At 44.2% G+C, this 14,474-nt stretch overlaps 1 protein-coding gene, 1 long non-coding RNA gene and 1 other non-coding gene across 5 annotated transcripts in view; 2 read left to right on the plus strand and 1 right to left on the minus strand.

Annotated features, from left to right (window-relative positions):
* Positions 1-2,407, minus strand: part of Slc22a23 (solute carrier family 22 member 23) — a 184,693-nt gene extending 182,286 nt beyond the window's left edge. For all 3 annotated transcript variants that reach the window (XM_047559499.1, XM_047559498.1, XM_047559500.1), the window contains exon 1: positions 1,224-2,407. In XM_047559499.1, the coding sequence (XP_047415455.1) occupies positions 1,224-1,880 (657 nt within the window). In that variant the 5' untranslated portion in view covers positions 1,881-2,407. The remainder of the gene's footprint in view (positions 1-1,223) is intronic.
* LOC124989607 (uncharacterized) overlaps positions 528-14,474 on the plus strand; it is a 42,171-nt gene continuing 28,224 nt past the window's right edge. Inside the window, exon 1 of the long non-coding RNA XR_007109594.1 lies at positions 528-1,569. This is a non-coding gene — a long non-coding RNA (uncharacterized LOC124989607). The remainder of the gene's footprint in view (positions 1,570-14,474) is intronic.
* Positions 4,398-4,470, plus strand: Trnat-ugu (transfer RNA threonine (anticodon UGU)). Its single transcript has one exon. It is a non-coding gene; the product is annotated as a tRNA-Thr (tRNA).

The raw sequence follows: 14,474 nt of genomic DNA on the forward strand, positions 1-14,474 counted from the left end.
CACTTGACTATCATAAACTGTCAAATTCCATTCTCACATTTAGACTAAGCAACTAAAACTGCCCAGAACTGCCCAAAAGGTGAGAGCAGAAAAAGTCTACATTTACTACTGCAATTAAGGGGTAAAAAACACAAACTGCTTCACAAATTGCTTGACAGGTTGGTGTATGATGTCTCTTATACATGAAGAAAACTGAAAAATTGCAGACGTCTAGGGTAACAATTGTCTAACACGGCCCACTCTCCATTTTGAGGCCCACACACCCCTCTCACAAACACTCTTACTGCATGCAATACCTCTGCAAGGGAACCACTCAGACTCAGAGGGCAAAGTGAGCCTGCCAGGTCTCAATGCCTCAAACCAATGTAACTGCAGTGCAAAAACAGTGGTGGCCCCAGAATTATCCCAGCATCCTTCCTATACTCTAGTGATGTTTACTAAAGTTCTGAGAAAACACTTGAGAGAACACTGGTGTGGCAAAGTCTAAAATCCAAGATCTTTGGAGAGAGCTAAACTGTGATGGGGACAGCAGGGTAGAAGGGGGAAATTTTTTCAAAAGCTCTTTGCTTTTTTGGCTATATCTTCAGATCTTTAGTCACCTTTAGACTCTGTCCAAACCAAGGGTGGGATGGCTGAGGTCTTGTAGAAAGGGGAACCTCTGAGAATAGGACACTATTTTCATGGATAGATGTTTCTTTGTGGGAGACAGGGACAACTAGCCGGTGAAAAGAAGAGCCAGGATCCTGGCTCCAACCAGCGACCTTGAAGGAGGCAAGTCTTCCTGGCCGCCTGGTGACAGGTCAGCAGCCTCACCCTGGGGGTGGGCAACGTTTGCCTGAGTGAGGGTGACGCCTAGCAAGGGGCACTTGAGGGGTTTGGAGGGAGGGGATCTTTTTCCATAGGAGCATTGGGACAGGGGTTTAAGTGTAAATTAGTAAAGGCTGAGGTGCCCTCTTGGAGGCGGGACGGAGCACTACCGCAGAGGGGACAAAAAGCCCTTGCCTCGCACCCAATAAATATCTCCTTTGGTGGATCTCAAAGAATTAAGTCAATTCGAATCCATGGACACATAGACCAGCACCACTTCGAGAACTTCAGGTCTCCCTCTGGCTTTGGCTTGAACCTTGATCTGCAGGGAGAGGGATAGAGAGTAGGCTGGAGGCGACCCAGGGGGAGAAGAGCTCCTGAGAAGGACGTGGGGACAGGGCGGTCGCGGCCCTTACCTTGCTGACCACATTCTGAACGAGGCCGGTGCGGATGCCATAGTCCCACTCGTGGCAATCGCAGTTGGAGACGTTATCCCCCTTGTCCGGAGGGGACGGGAGAGGTGGCGTGTCGCCCCCGTCCGTACCGCTGTTGTTGCTTCGGTTGCCCGCCGCCCCCCAGGCGGCCGTGGAGAAGGGGGTGGTCGGGGGACTAGTCCAATTGCCCATGTCGCCCCACCGGCCGGTGACTGTGGCCCCCGCCAGCTCGGCGCCTTTGCCGGCCCCGCGGCACCAGAAGTTGGGCTGGTCCAGGAGGAAGGAGTCCGAGAACTGGCTGAAGCCGATGAACAGTGCTGGAATCCAGGTGAGCAGCACGAGGGTCTTCTGGTAGCCCCCGCCCAGACCCCCGAGAAAGGGCAGCACCGACCCATCATAGTCCAGCAACAGGAGGCTCGGGGCAGCGGTCGCCGAGCAGCAGCTCGAGTGCGGGCCGCTGCCACCGGGATGCAGCGGGGGCAGCGGCTGGATCTCCGCTCCGCCGCCTGGGCCCGCGCGTCCCCCGAGGGGCGCCGAGGCCGCCGCGTCCCCGGGTGGCAGGGAGCCGTTCTCCTCCGCTGGAGGCGGCTGCCGCCCGGACCCGCCGCCCGCCGCCTCACGCCGCCGGTCTATCGCCATGGCCCGGGCCCGCGGCGCCCGCAGAGGCGCATAGAGCGCGGCGGAGCTCCGCGGGCGCCCCGGGCAGAGCGCGCCGGGCCGGGCGCCCGCAGCCGCCGCCGCCGAGCAGGGCCCGCGGCTCTAGAGAGGGCGCTCCGCGGCCCCGGGTGCGTCAGGTCGCCCCCATGTCATCCGCCGGACCCCGCGCCCCGGGCGCTGCGGCCCCGCTTGGGCGCCTGGCAGAGGCAGGCGGAGGCCGGCCGGGCCCTCAGCCGCCGCCGCTCATCGGTTCAGCGCCGCGGCCGAGCCCGCCGCTCTCTGCTGCTACAAGCCGGCCGCGGGAGGAGGAGGAGCCGGTGCCGCGCCCGACCCGCGCCCTTGTCGGCGGCTCGGGGCCCTGCGGGAGGCGTTGCGGGAGGCAGCCGCTGTTCCCGGGCACCGGGATGTATTTATCAGACTTCGGGCGCCTCCCGGAAGCCGCGAGCTCGGGACCCAGCCTGCGGAGCCGGCCGCGCTCTCCGGCTCCCGGAGCCGGCCTCCCTCCTCCTCCTCCCCGGCGCCCCGGCCCGCCCCCTCTCCCCCCGCCGAGGTGGAGGTAACCGCGGCACCTGCTGCGCCCGGCTCCTGCGCGCGAGCGCCCCCTCCAGTCGGGACGCGCCGTAGTAGCCGCCGGGGATCCACGGGAGGGGGGTGGGGGAAACCGGACACCCCGGGCCCGCCGGGCAACAGGATCCCCTGTCGGTCGCCCCTCCGCGCCGGGAGGGGTAAGGGGAGGAGGAGGGGTGCAGGTCAGGGGACGCGGGCCAGCCAGGGGTCGCGGCCGAATGGGTGCGCGTGGAGAGGGTGAAGACAGAAGGCTTTTAGAGGCTCGGCTCTGCTGCCGCGCGGGTCCCCCACCCAGCCCGCGCGCGCGGAATCTCGGTGACCTCTGTTTGCTCCAGAGGTGTCCAGCTGCCCAGTCGCCGGTACCCCACTCCGGGGCCCGAGCCTGAGGGTCGCCGGCCTTCAAAACCACCCTCTGCGTGTTTTCCAGCCTCAGATATTTTATGTCCACGGAGCAGGGACAAGGAGGAGCATTTGCCAATTCCAGGTTGCCAGCACCCCGCAACGTCCGGTCACCCGCTACGGACCGCAGCACCTAGTCCCAAATCGCCATTTCTCCCTCTACCCCAAAACGAATGATATATAAATACAATGCTAGAAGGACACATCGCTAACACAAGTTATATATACACATTTTAAACGTGAATGGCGATGGCATTCCCCACCCCCTCCCCAGGATCTTGAATTCACATTTCAAATGCCCTGTGCACAGGCGCACACGTCTATACTCTCACAGGAGACTAACCTCTCCCTCCTCTCCCCTGCTCCAGCGCCAGCCTTGCCCAGCCAGCACTATATAAATAACACCAGCCTTGCGGCAAACGTCTGTATTAGCATATTTCCTCCTGCACCCAGGGCCCAACACCAATGAGAATTACGCGGCACCTTTCACCCTAGCTTCCCCGCAGGCTGGAGACATTTCACATTCTGAGAAGTTTATTAATGGAAGTCTTAAATTGAGCAATCTATTTCTAGTCTTATTTGGGACAAATAAATAAAAGTGAAAGAAATGCTTTTGCTTTCCAAAATGACACACTGTAAACTACATATATTGTGTTCTTTTGTATTTTCATTACTCACTTAGCTACGTGCTGTATAATTTAGCTATATGCTGTATAATTTTTAACCCGCAGTTCAATGTTACAGGCAACATGTGTTTACTGCATGAAATTCTTACACATGGAAGAACTGTTTTTGAAGTTTGCCAGGGGGCCAGGCCTAGGGGGACCCCGGTTTTTGAACTTTCCTGAGTGGCTGGAAAGGGGAGATTAGATGACAATAGGCAGAAGGGACCTAAAGAGTTGCAGAAGACTCCAGATCTCTGAAAAATGGGTCTCAAAACCTGCACATGTTTAAAGAATTTAAGCGAGTGATAGTGCGCAGTGTATATGTAGTGATGATTTTTTCCAACTCTTATTATTTATTAGCTTAACTTCCCCATTTAAAGAGCTAATTCATGCAAAGTGCTGGCCCCCATGCCTGCAACAGAGTAAGTGTTCAATGAATGTTAGCAATTTATTACTATCTACAACTGTTACATAGAATCTGAATTTCTCTTTCTGAATTTATATATAACATTATTTGTATTTTTATTTATTTCCCTTTCAGTGCTGACTTTTCCAAAAGAGATCTACTCTGTTTGACTCCACCTCTTTCCCCCATCTTCACTAGGACTCATTTATTTTCTGATAATTCATCAAAAAACAAACCATTGAGGGTTTTTTAAAAATTTGTTTTTGGTGCACATGAATTATAGAGTGTTAGTTTTACTGTGGCATATTCTTCATACACATGTAGAACATACTTGTTCAATTTCACAGCCATTGACTTAATAATGGTCATTCTAATTAGGATAATAACAATCATAGGCAAATTTTCAATGTTGGCTTTTTAAATTCTCACATTCCAGGGCCTTCAAGAGAAATTGGTAGGGCTGGGGGTATAGCTCAGTTGGTAGAGTGCTTGCCTTGTAAGCACAAGGCCCTGGGTTCAATCCCCAGTACTGCCAAAAAAAAAAAAAGAGGAATTGGTGAGGGTTAGATTCTCTGATTATAGAGTTGGCTCACAGCAGAACCAAGCAACTGATTTCTTTCTTTCTTCCTTTTTTTGGCACCAGGATTGAACCCAGGGGTGCTCAACCACTGAGCCACATCCCCAGCCCTTATTATTTTTTATTTTGAGACAGGGTCTTTCTGAGTTGCTTAGGCCTCTCTAAATTGCTGAGAATGGCTTTGAAGTTGCTATCCTCCTGCCTCAGCGTCCAGAGTCGCTGGGATTATAGGTGTGTGCCACCATGCTCCTGGCAAACAACTGGTTTTGAATTCAGCTCTTCTGACTTGACATTCCAGGGTCTTTCCATTTCAATATGCAGAGGCAGATTACAAAACCACAGGAAAGTGTTTTAAAAGATATTAAAAAAAAAAAGGAAGGGCAATAATTTCATTGTATATATGTATATCGAAGCAACCTTGTACACCTTAAGTATACACAATACAAATAAACAACTTTACAAAAGGCAAAAAATAAACTATTATGCTTACCCTTGGGGAAAAAATAAGATATTTGTTAATGGCATTTTTAGGTGGGAGAAGCCCTGGCCCCAAAGAAGAAACTTCATTTTGAAGTTTGTTTCTAAAAGGTGATAAAAATCCTCTAATGGTTCATTCTCAGAATTTGGAAACATACTGGAAAATAGTAACATCTAAAATTGAAGTTGAAAGGAATCAACATACAGTGTTTGGAATCAGCAGTGTAACCCTGACCCAGACATTGTAATTAAGCTGCTTATTAGATTAGAGGTTTCCCTAAGTTCCTCTTGGATCCACATTTTCCCCAAATCTAGTCAAGAAGATTAAAATGTAGCACTTTTAAAATAAACTGGACTTCTGTTTATTAAAACCACAAGTGACCTCATAATGGAACCTAGAACAAAAGGAGTAAACAGGAAGAATTTGACACTGCAGCAGCCTCCAGGTACACTGGCTAGTTTAGGAAAGTCTATCAGATACATACTATCAAATTGCCCTTTTGTAATTTTCTGCCTGGTGGTTGCCATTTTTCTTGTTTACTGATTGACTTACTACCTCCCACTTGGGAAATATAAGTGCCTTTCAGGATAGGTACCTATTCACAGCTGTATACCTGGTAGCTAAAACAGTACTCGGCACATGCACTACCTTCGATATATCTTTGTTGAATAAATGAGTATGCCCAGTTATTACCGCTTGATGATACTATCTGTTAAGATCATACAACCCTCTTTACTTTGATTCTTAAGTCACTAAGCAAGCTTTTCATATTTGTTCAAATTCTCAAGCATAATATTCAAATCAGTCAACAAGAGAATTTGAATGAACTTGAAAATCGTATTTCTTATTGTAACCTGTTGTGATTAGTGATTAATGGATTAACTCCCAATATGAAGGTCTGGTGGGCAGTTATTGGTTTACAGATGATGGCTTATAGGCCAAATGCAGCTCACAAATCATAAGTTATACTTCCAGAATAACAATTGCCTGCCTTTCAAAACTGAGAGAGTGAACATTTTTAAAAAATGTGTTTGGGGTTTCTTTTGTTGTCATAGGGGGTTTGAGGAGGTCTCTCCAAATGCAGAGGAGACCTCTCTCAGAACTTCCAGGCTCTTGACCACAAGGAAAGAAAAAAAAAAAAAAAAAAAAAAGAATTTAAAGCCGATTCAGGTTTTAGTAAAGAGAGGAGCTTTCTTAGAAAGCAAAAGGTAAAGATACACACTCTTCAGAGAAGAGTGAGAGTGATCTTGAAGGCCAGATGCACCACCAGGCTTAAATTTGGGTTTTTATATTTGGGCACACAATTAGGTGAAGTATGTATGATCCAAAGAGACAGGACTTTCCTGGGGTTTGGGAAACCAGGAACAAGGTCATGTTTCCCTTTTACAGGGTGTGGTATGGTTCTTAATTTTCAGCTTCCCTCAACATCTCTGTCAGTCTGGTGAATGAGCCAGAAAGTCAGTCCACTCAAAGGTTAGCCTGTAGCTTCATGAGATTATTAGTCTCCTTCTGTTGAGATCTTGTTTCTGCCTTTCTACATACCAGAAAATCTAAAGGGAAAAGTTACAAACTAATTTATGGGTCATTTAGTCAGCTCATACATTTCGATCTCTTCCTGTCCCTTACTCTCCTTTGTCTGGCTTACCAGTTGTTCATAAGTCACCTATTCAATATTCCAACAGTGGACATTTCTCCTTTAGAGATTCTTCTTTTTTTTTCCTTTGAAGCCCTGGCACTTCTAATGCCCCACATTCATAGGCTACGCTTCAGTGGAAAGTAGTCACATCCCCAGCCATGCCATTTGGCCCCCAAAAGCCTCTGAGTTTATGACCCTGAATTTAAGTTAGCATCCTGCATACACTGATCTGCATAAGAGGCTGAGTCATTCTCTCTTACTTTGAAAGCCTGTTAAGTAACCTACCAATTTATAATTTCCTAAAAATTAAGAAAATAAAGAAAAGAGCTGAAAGATACAACCTAATCACAAAACGCTTGAACGATTTTATTTCCTTGAAGATTATGGGAGAATAAAAAGAGGTTTTGGCTTATCTCTGAAATTGATGGAAACTTAATTTTATTTCCTCCAGAAGAGGAAGAGTTAATTACAAGGATTTGGTGTTAGGGTTAATTAACTTCAAACCTACACTACCAGTCATACTAAACAAATGTCACATTGGTTTTACTTGTATATTCATATTCTTTACATTTGAATTACAGATGGATAGATCACATAATGAATATCATGTGTCTTTGTTCTTATAGCAGCTTGCTTTCTTCCTTTCAAATAGTTATTTGAAAAGTGGGTGACCTTGATTTTTGGAGGGTGGCAGAAAGCAATATGAAAAGATTCCCAACTCTACTTGTGTATATAATTCTTGAACATTATTTATATCACCCTTTGACTTTTGGAATGTCAACTCTGACTCTTTAACAAGGAATTTGACATTTACAAAACCTGTCATAAATGAAAATGAAAAGGCTACTTTTGATCAGTGGCAGAAGTAATAAAAATGTCACATAAAGTATCCTACAGAAAGCTACAGGTAATATTTCAAGAAAAACTACCTACTCATCTAGTACCAGCCAGATCCATTCTTCCTGATCAGAAGGCCATGCAAAAATAAATAAGACCTTCCTGCAGAATGCTACTCCGTTGCAAAGTAATTGTTAGAGCCCAGTTACTTTCAAAAGCTTCGTCACATTTAATTTGAACTCCTATTGAGATAAAAGACAGTTGATCTAACCAAGTGATCTAGAATTTGATGTTGGCTTTTCTTTGCTAAAAATCAGACAACTATTTCAGTCAGCTTTCCTATGCTGTGACCAAAAGATCTGACAAAAACAATTAAAGGAGGAAAGGTTTATTTTGGCTCATGGTTTCAGAGTTCAATTCATAGTTGGGCGACACCATAGCTCTGGGCTTGAGGTAAGGTAGAACATCATGACAGAAAGACTTGACAGAGGAAACCTGCTCAGGACATCACACCAGGAAGCAGAGAGAGAACCCCAAAGGTATGCTCCCAGTGACCTACTTCCTCCATCTACATCCTACCTCCTACAGTTACCACCTAGTTAATCCATATCAATGATTAATCCACTGATTAGTTCACACTCCTCATAATCTAATCATTTCTCCTCTGAAAATTCTTGCTTAAGCTTTTGGGGGATACCTCACAGCTAAACCATAACAGTAGTCTTTGCTTTTCTTCACTTAAGAACATCCTGTGAGATACAACATGCAAATACCAGAACTTATAGATGATCATCATGTGTTTCCTCCAAGCACTGACACAGCACATTCTGATTCCTATAAAAGACCTCATGTTGACTATATATGCATATTATTTTCAGTCTAAAGTTCGGGCCATCTCAGAGGGCTTTGAATTAAGCCTTTAGCAAAAACTATATAAATATATGGACAAAGTCACTAAGACATTTTTCCTTAGTTAACTGGATTTTTAAAAAGTGAAACTTAATTTTTGAACTTTGAGGAAAACACTTTATCTCTTTAAAAGGCGATTTAACATCGTGTTGGTAATAAGCTTCCAAATCTTGGTGTCTGATACCAATTAAAAAGAACCAGAGACCCTTGGAGGATTGGCTGATGCTAGGACTGGAGTAGGAAATACACAACATGACGATGGGCATCGTGTAGTGTCAGAAAGTAAGGAAGTTGTGAATGCCTGCCATTACCACTGCATTTACCACTCAGAGTGAGGTGAAGGGACACAGGAGCCAACTGAAAGAGCTGTCCAAAAAAGAGTTGTCCAAAGCTGGGACAACTTGAGAAATAAAGTTCTTTTGGAGGCTAACCCCAAATATAAAATCCATACTGACCAAAAATAAATGACCGAAAAATAAATAAGTGACAAGACAAATCTTCCACTCATCAGCATTCCAAATAACTCAGGCAGATATTCTGTCCCCAAGGAGGTGGAGCATAACTCCCTACTGCTTTATAGCAGACTGCATGTACTGACTTTCTTCCAAAGAGTACAGTATGGGAAGGAAGAAGAAGGAGGAGGAGGAGGAAGAGGAGGAGGAGGAGGAGGAGGAGGAGGAGGAGAAATAAACACTGCCTGATAAACATTACCTTGGGCAGGTGATCAAGGTCAATAACAATAGTGATGTCATGTTAATAGTATGTACATACACCTGATGTGACACAATGAACATGGCATTCTGTGATCTTTCTCCCCCAAACCCCAGTCTGACCATGAGGAAAACATCTGGCAAATCCAAACTGAGGGACCTTCTATGAAATTCCTGAGCAGTGCTCAAAACTATCCAGGCCATCAAAAGTGAGAAGCTGTCATGGCCATGAGGACCCTAATGAGAGCAGATGACTGAATGCAGTGAAGGATCATGGAGCAGAAAAAGGACATTAGGTAAAAACTATGGAAATCTGAGTAAAGGAGGGCCCTCAATTAAAAATGTATCAAAATTGGTTCATTAATTGTAACAAATGTGCCAGACTAATGTGAGGTGTTAATAATAAGAAAAACTGGGTGTGAGGTATGTGGGAACTCTGCAATATTTCTTTTAAGTTCAAAATTAAACTAATTCAAGCACTAATATTTCATTTTAAGCTCTGAGCAAGTAATTTCACTTTGTATACATTCCATCTCAGTGGTGACATTTTTAATCAAGTAAAAATTTAATGGTTGGGAAAACAATGTTGATGGGGGAGCAACTAAATATGAATAATTGAAAAATAAATTTTAATAAAAACAATATAGTAACAGATGAAGAAAAAGATACTTCAAAATATTAAATATACCAATGACAGCAAAACAATTAGCTATGGTCCAGGCTCAGCAAGATAGGGAGCTTCGAGCCCCACCTAAACTACTTGACAACTGTTACTTTATGTCCTCTCCTGTTTGGGTTTAAATTTTCATATTCCATCATAGTTTCATCGTCAATTTAGAAATACATTGAAATCGAATTTTCCTTTAGCTTCTTAGAGCTTTTTCTCCTGTCTTGTTAACCTCCTCAATGACTCCATTTTTTTAAAGTTAACATAGGGTCTTTGGGGAGGTTTTAAAACACACAGATATGGAATATCCTGCCACTTTTAGGTAGCGAAACAGAGTAGGCTATAGCCTCCAGGTCAATGGTCTTCAACAGAGTCTTTTTATCAGTCAGAAAATGCTGGAAACATAAATCTAAGGACATTCAAGTAAAACTCCATTTTCTAGTATATGTCCCTTAAGAACAGACCACCTGATTTATATTTCTTTGTAGCTCCACTGCCTGTCACAGGGCCTGACACTCAATGAATATTTGCTGAATGAATAAAAGAAGGAAGAACAGAACGGTATATGGGATTTTCTGAGGGGGAGAAGAGGGAAATACAAACCATGTTGGAGGAACAGCAGGGATGAAGATGCAAAGGGGGTATTGAGCGGCTCGTGTTTGGGAAAGTACAGGGATCCTTTGGCTAGGTGATGTGTGGCATTTCCACAGTGTGATCTCCTTGCAGTATTGTTATAATTTAGACACAAAATGTCTCTCCAAGGCATTTGTTAAAGGTTTGGTTCCCATCCTGTAGCACCATTGGGAAGTGATGGAACCTTTAAGAGGTGGAACCTAGTGGAAAGAAGTTAGGTCCTTTGGGGTGTGCCCTTGAAGAGGTTATTTGAACCCCAGCCCCTTCCTGTCTTTCTCTCTGCTTCCTGGCCACCATGAGGTGAGCAGCCTCCTCTCCCGTGTGTTCTCTGCCATGATGTGCTGCTTCATCACAAGTCTGAAGGTAACAGGGTCAAGAGACCATGGTCTGAAATCTCTGAAACTATGAGTCAAAATAAATCTTTCCTCCTTATAAGTTGATTATCCCTATGAGCAGTGCAAGTTTTAAAAGGACATTCAGAAAACTCTAGGGAAACACCACACTTAGGAAAAAAGAACAGCCAACTTTGTTGTGGTATAATACATACACACACTTAAATATACTGCTTGATGATGACCTTTGAAACTATCACCCAGTCAAGAACAAAACATTTCACTAACACCCGAAATGCTCTGTTTTGCTCTTTGCAGACCATCTTCCAATCCCCTATGCTAACCCAGACAACTACTGGTCTGCTTCCCTCACTACAGATTGGTTTTTCCTATTCTAGAAGTCGCACTAAGCAGAACTACGTAGCACATGCTCTCCTCTGTCTGGCTTCTTTCACTCAGCATAGCGCTTGTAAGATTTACCCACCTCGTTTCTGCATCCGTGTTTTATCCCTTCGTGTTGCTGAATAGCGTTCCAGTGTATGAACGTGCCTCAAGTTGTGATTCATTCTGCTGTTAATGGACGTTCTGATTATTTCCAGGTTGGGGCCAATATGAACAAAGCTACTATCAACCTTTCATATAGAGTTCTTTGTAGAGAAATATAATTTCATTCCTCTTGGGTAAATTATCAAGGAGGAGTTTGGGGGTTCAGATTGAATGACTGCCACCATCTTAATGACCCTTGAGTAACCCTGTTTGGTTTTCCCCACACAGTTTCCCAACATACAATAAAATAAACAAAACCAAAGGCTGCGGGTTCAGCTCAGTGGTAAAGCACTTTCTTAGCATTTGCAAGGTCCTGGATTTGATCCCCAGCACCACAAACAAAACAAAACAAAAAAGCAAAGCAAAACATTAGAGTGTATGAGGACTTTTACCACCAGATCCTGACACCATTAGTACCAGGAATGTGCCTCACATCTGTGACATCAGCTTGACTCAGATGAAATCTTACTCTACTTTATATACCCCCTTCTTCTGACCCAAATCACAGGGATTCACTAATCTTGTTGCCCCTCAGGACCATGCTTCTGTCAGTAAGTCCCCAGTACATTGCACACTGTACAATCATGGATCCGTGTGCTCTTTTCTTTGACCTCCTAGCAACTTGGAGCCATTTCTCACATTCTGGGACTGGATTTTTCCAGAACAAGTAGGTTTGGTGGATTGTGCGGTAAGTATATTGCACTTTTTTGAAAATGACACCTTGTGAGTCGTCAGTCTAAAAAATTGTCCTTGGACTGCTGATAGAAAAAGAACTGGAATTGGATAAAGCCTCATCTGAGCTGCACAGAAAAGCTTACATTCTTATAAAATTAGAATAATGCCCACATTCTATGAGGACAGAAGTGACAAGGGCGAGATGGCACAGTATGCTGGTTATTGAGTCTGAAGCAAAAGTGAATACTCTACTTATCAGTGTCTAAATAGGAACTTACTTTGCATAGCTTATTAAAATTCTCATACTTGCTTAACTAGCAAGAAATCTGAAGGAAATGATCTACACTATGAGAGTTTCGGTATTACGTTTTTACAGAAACACAATAGGAAACATAAGATAATCTGGCTTATGTAAAAAAGAGATTCAGTGACCAAAAAGATCAAGATTTTCATGCTTCAGACATGGCTGAATTCTGACCATGTCACCTTCTCTTCCAGTCTGTACAGGGTGTTTTCCCTGCTCACTGTTAGCAGCTCCTGCAGAAAGAGATTGCTGCTTCTCTAAAAGCTCCAACCAGATCGCAGTTTTTAATCTGGTTGGCTCTAATTGTCATTGGTGGGTCAGAGCTAGTTGTAAACCCATTATCACTAAGTCTCCCAGACTCTAATGCTCTGATTGGCCAGCCCTGGGTCACATGGCACGAAGGTGGCCTTAGTCTAATTTGAACCATGATGATTGAAAGTGGAGTAGCAAAATTTGCCTTAGAGAAATCAAAGTGCAGCTACCAGGTGGAAGAACAATGTCCATTTTAGTTGTTCTTATTAGAAACGATGTGTGAATTCTAGATTGTGAGATAGGTGTCCTTCATCTGAGACCCCTAATCTAAAACAGAAAACAGATGAAACTTCAGCTAGAAACTGTCAGAAACAAATCCTCTACTTTTCAGTTTAACTCAGCAAATAAATTAGAAGGAATTACTACCCTCAAAAATACCAATGACTCCTAGTTGCTTTGACTCCATCTCTCACTTAGCCCAAGTGTGAGAGAGTTATTAATGCAGCTCAACATTATGTAATTGGGATGCAGAAGCTTTAAAACCCTCCTGGCTGAAGTAGAGGATGAGGTCAGTGCTTTGCCCAGATTCCCATGAGGAACTTGTAAATATTTTTGTTTGGTCGTTCAGGGATTGGGGGAAGGAGGCCAGTTTCAAGGGGTCTTTTCTTCCCTCAGCTCTCAATTTAAGACTTTTTTTTTTTTTTTTTTGCAATGCTGGGGATTGAACTCAGGGCCTTAGTGCTTGCAAGGCGAGCACTCTACCAATTGAGCTATCTCCCCAGCCCAATTTAAGACTTTTGTTCAAAACATTGCTCTTGGATTATTGGAACTGATTTTCCAGGAGTCGGAAGTGTCTGAGAGTTTAGTTCTCCCTTATCTTGGAACAGGTGAGCGTGGTACAACCCCCAACTCCATTGCCTGATTCCTTGTACACAAAATCCCTTTTCAGGGTGTGTTTCTAAGGATCCAAGTTTAAACCCACTGGGATGAAAGTTGCAAGTCCAAAGGAACTCTGAGCAGATCTAAGGGGGAAAGGACAGCATCTACATTCAGACCTCCTGGATTTTTGTCCATACTTACAACCTTCTGGCTGTGTGACCTTGAATAAGGCATGTGACTTCTGCAAACCTTACTTTCCTCATCTTTAAAATGGGAAAAATCACCACACTCTCCTTACCACCCATCACACAGATTTGGGTGAAGGACAAATGAGACAATGTAAACAAAGATGATTTGCAAATGTAGCAAGTTACAGGTTACTATTCCTTATTCAGACTGCTTGGGACTGGAAGCATTTTGGATTTTGGTGTTTTTAAAATTTGGAATATTTGCATATATGTAATGGAATATTTTGGGGGATGGAACCCAAAGCAAAACATGACATTCATTTATGTGTCATATACACACTTCTACACATAGTCTAAAGGCAATTTTATGCAACATTTTTCAAAATTTAGTGCACAAAGCAGAGTTTAATGGTATAAATTCTTCTACTTGTGATGTCATGTTGGTGCTTAAAATATTTTGGATTTTGACACATTTTGGATTTTGGATTTTCAGATTGGAGATGTTCAACCCATATACAAATAGTCAGTGTTATTGAGGCTCTATCAGAAGTGGTCATTTTGACCCCAACCATTCCAACTACGTATATTGAAGCTTATCTGATTCTTCATCGCCAAAAACGTGGGGTCAGATTCTAATATCAATCAAACAGAGAGAAGAGGTTGGAATCCCCAGAGGACCTTTCATTCCATTAGCTCTGCTAAATAATTCTACAGTACCGTCAGATAGATACAGAGCTTGAGTTTGCTGCCTGTGGTCAGACTTCCTGGTAGCAGATGTTTGCTGGCTCTGACCTCTGAATCCCTTGCAGCAGGAGAGCTGGCCTTCCATGTTGTCCACTAGGCTAAAAGGCAAATGGCATCAAGGGTGGAGGATTGCCACACCCTGGGTAAAGCTGGGTGTCTTGTCCCACATGGA

The sequence above is a fragment of the Sciurus carolinensis genome, chromosome 7 (assembly GCF_902686445.1).
Source record: "Sciurus carolinensis chromosome 7, mSciCar1.2, whole genome shotgun sequence".
In the NCBI taxonomy this organism is placed as follows: Eukaryota; Metazoa; Chordata; class Mammalia; order Rodentia; family Sciuridae; genus Sciurus; species Sciurus carolinensis.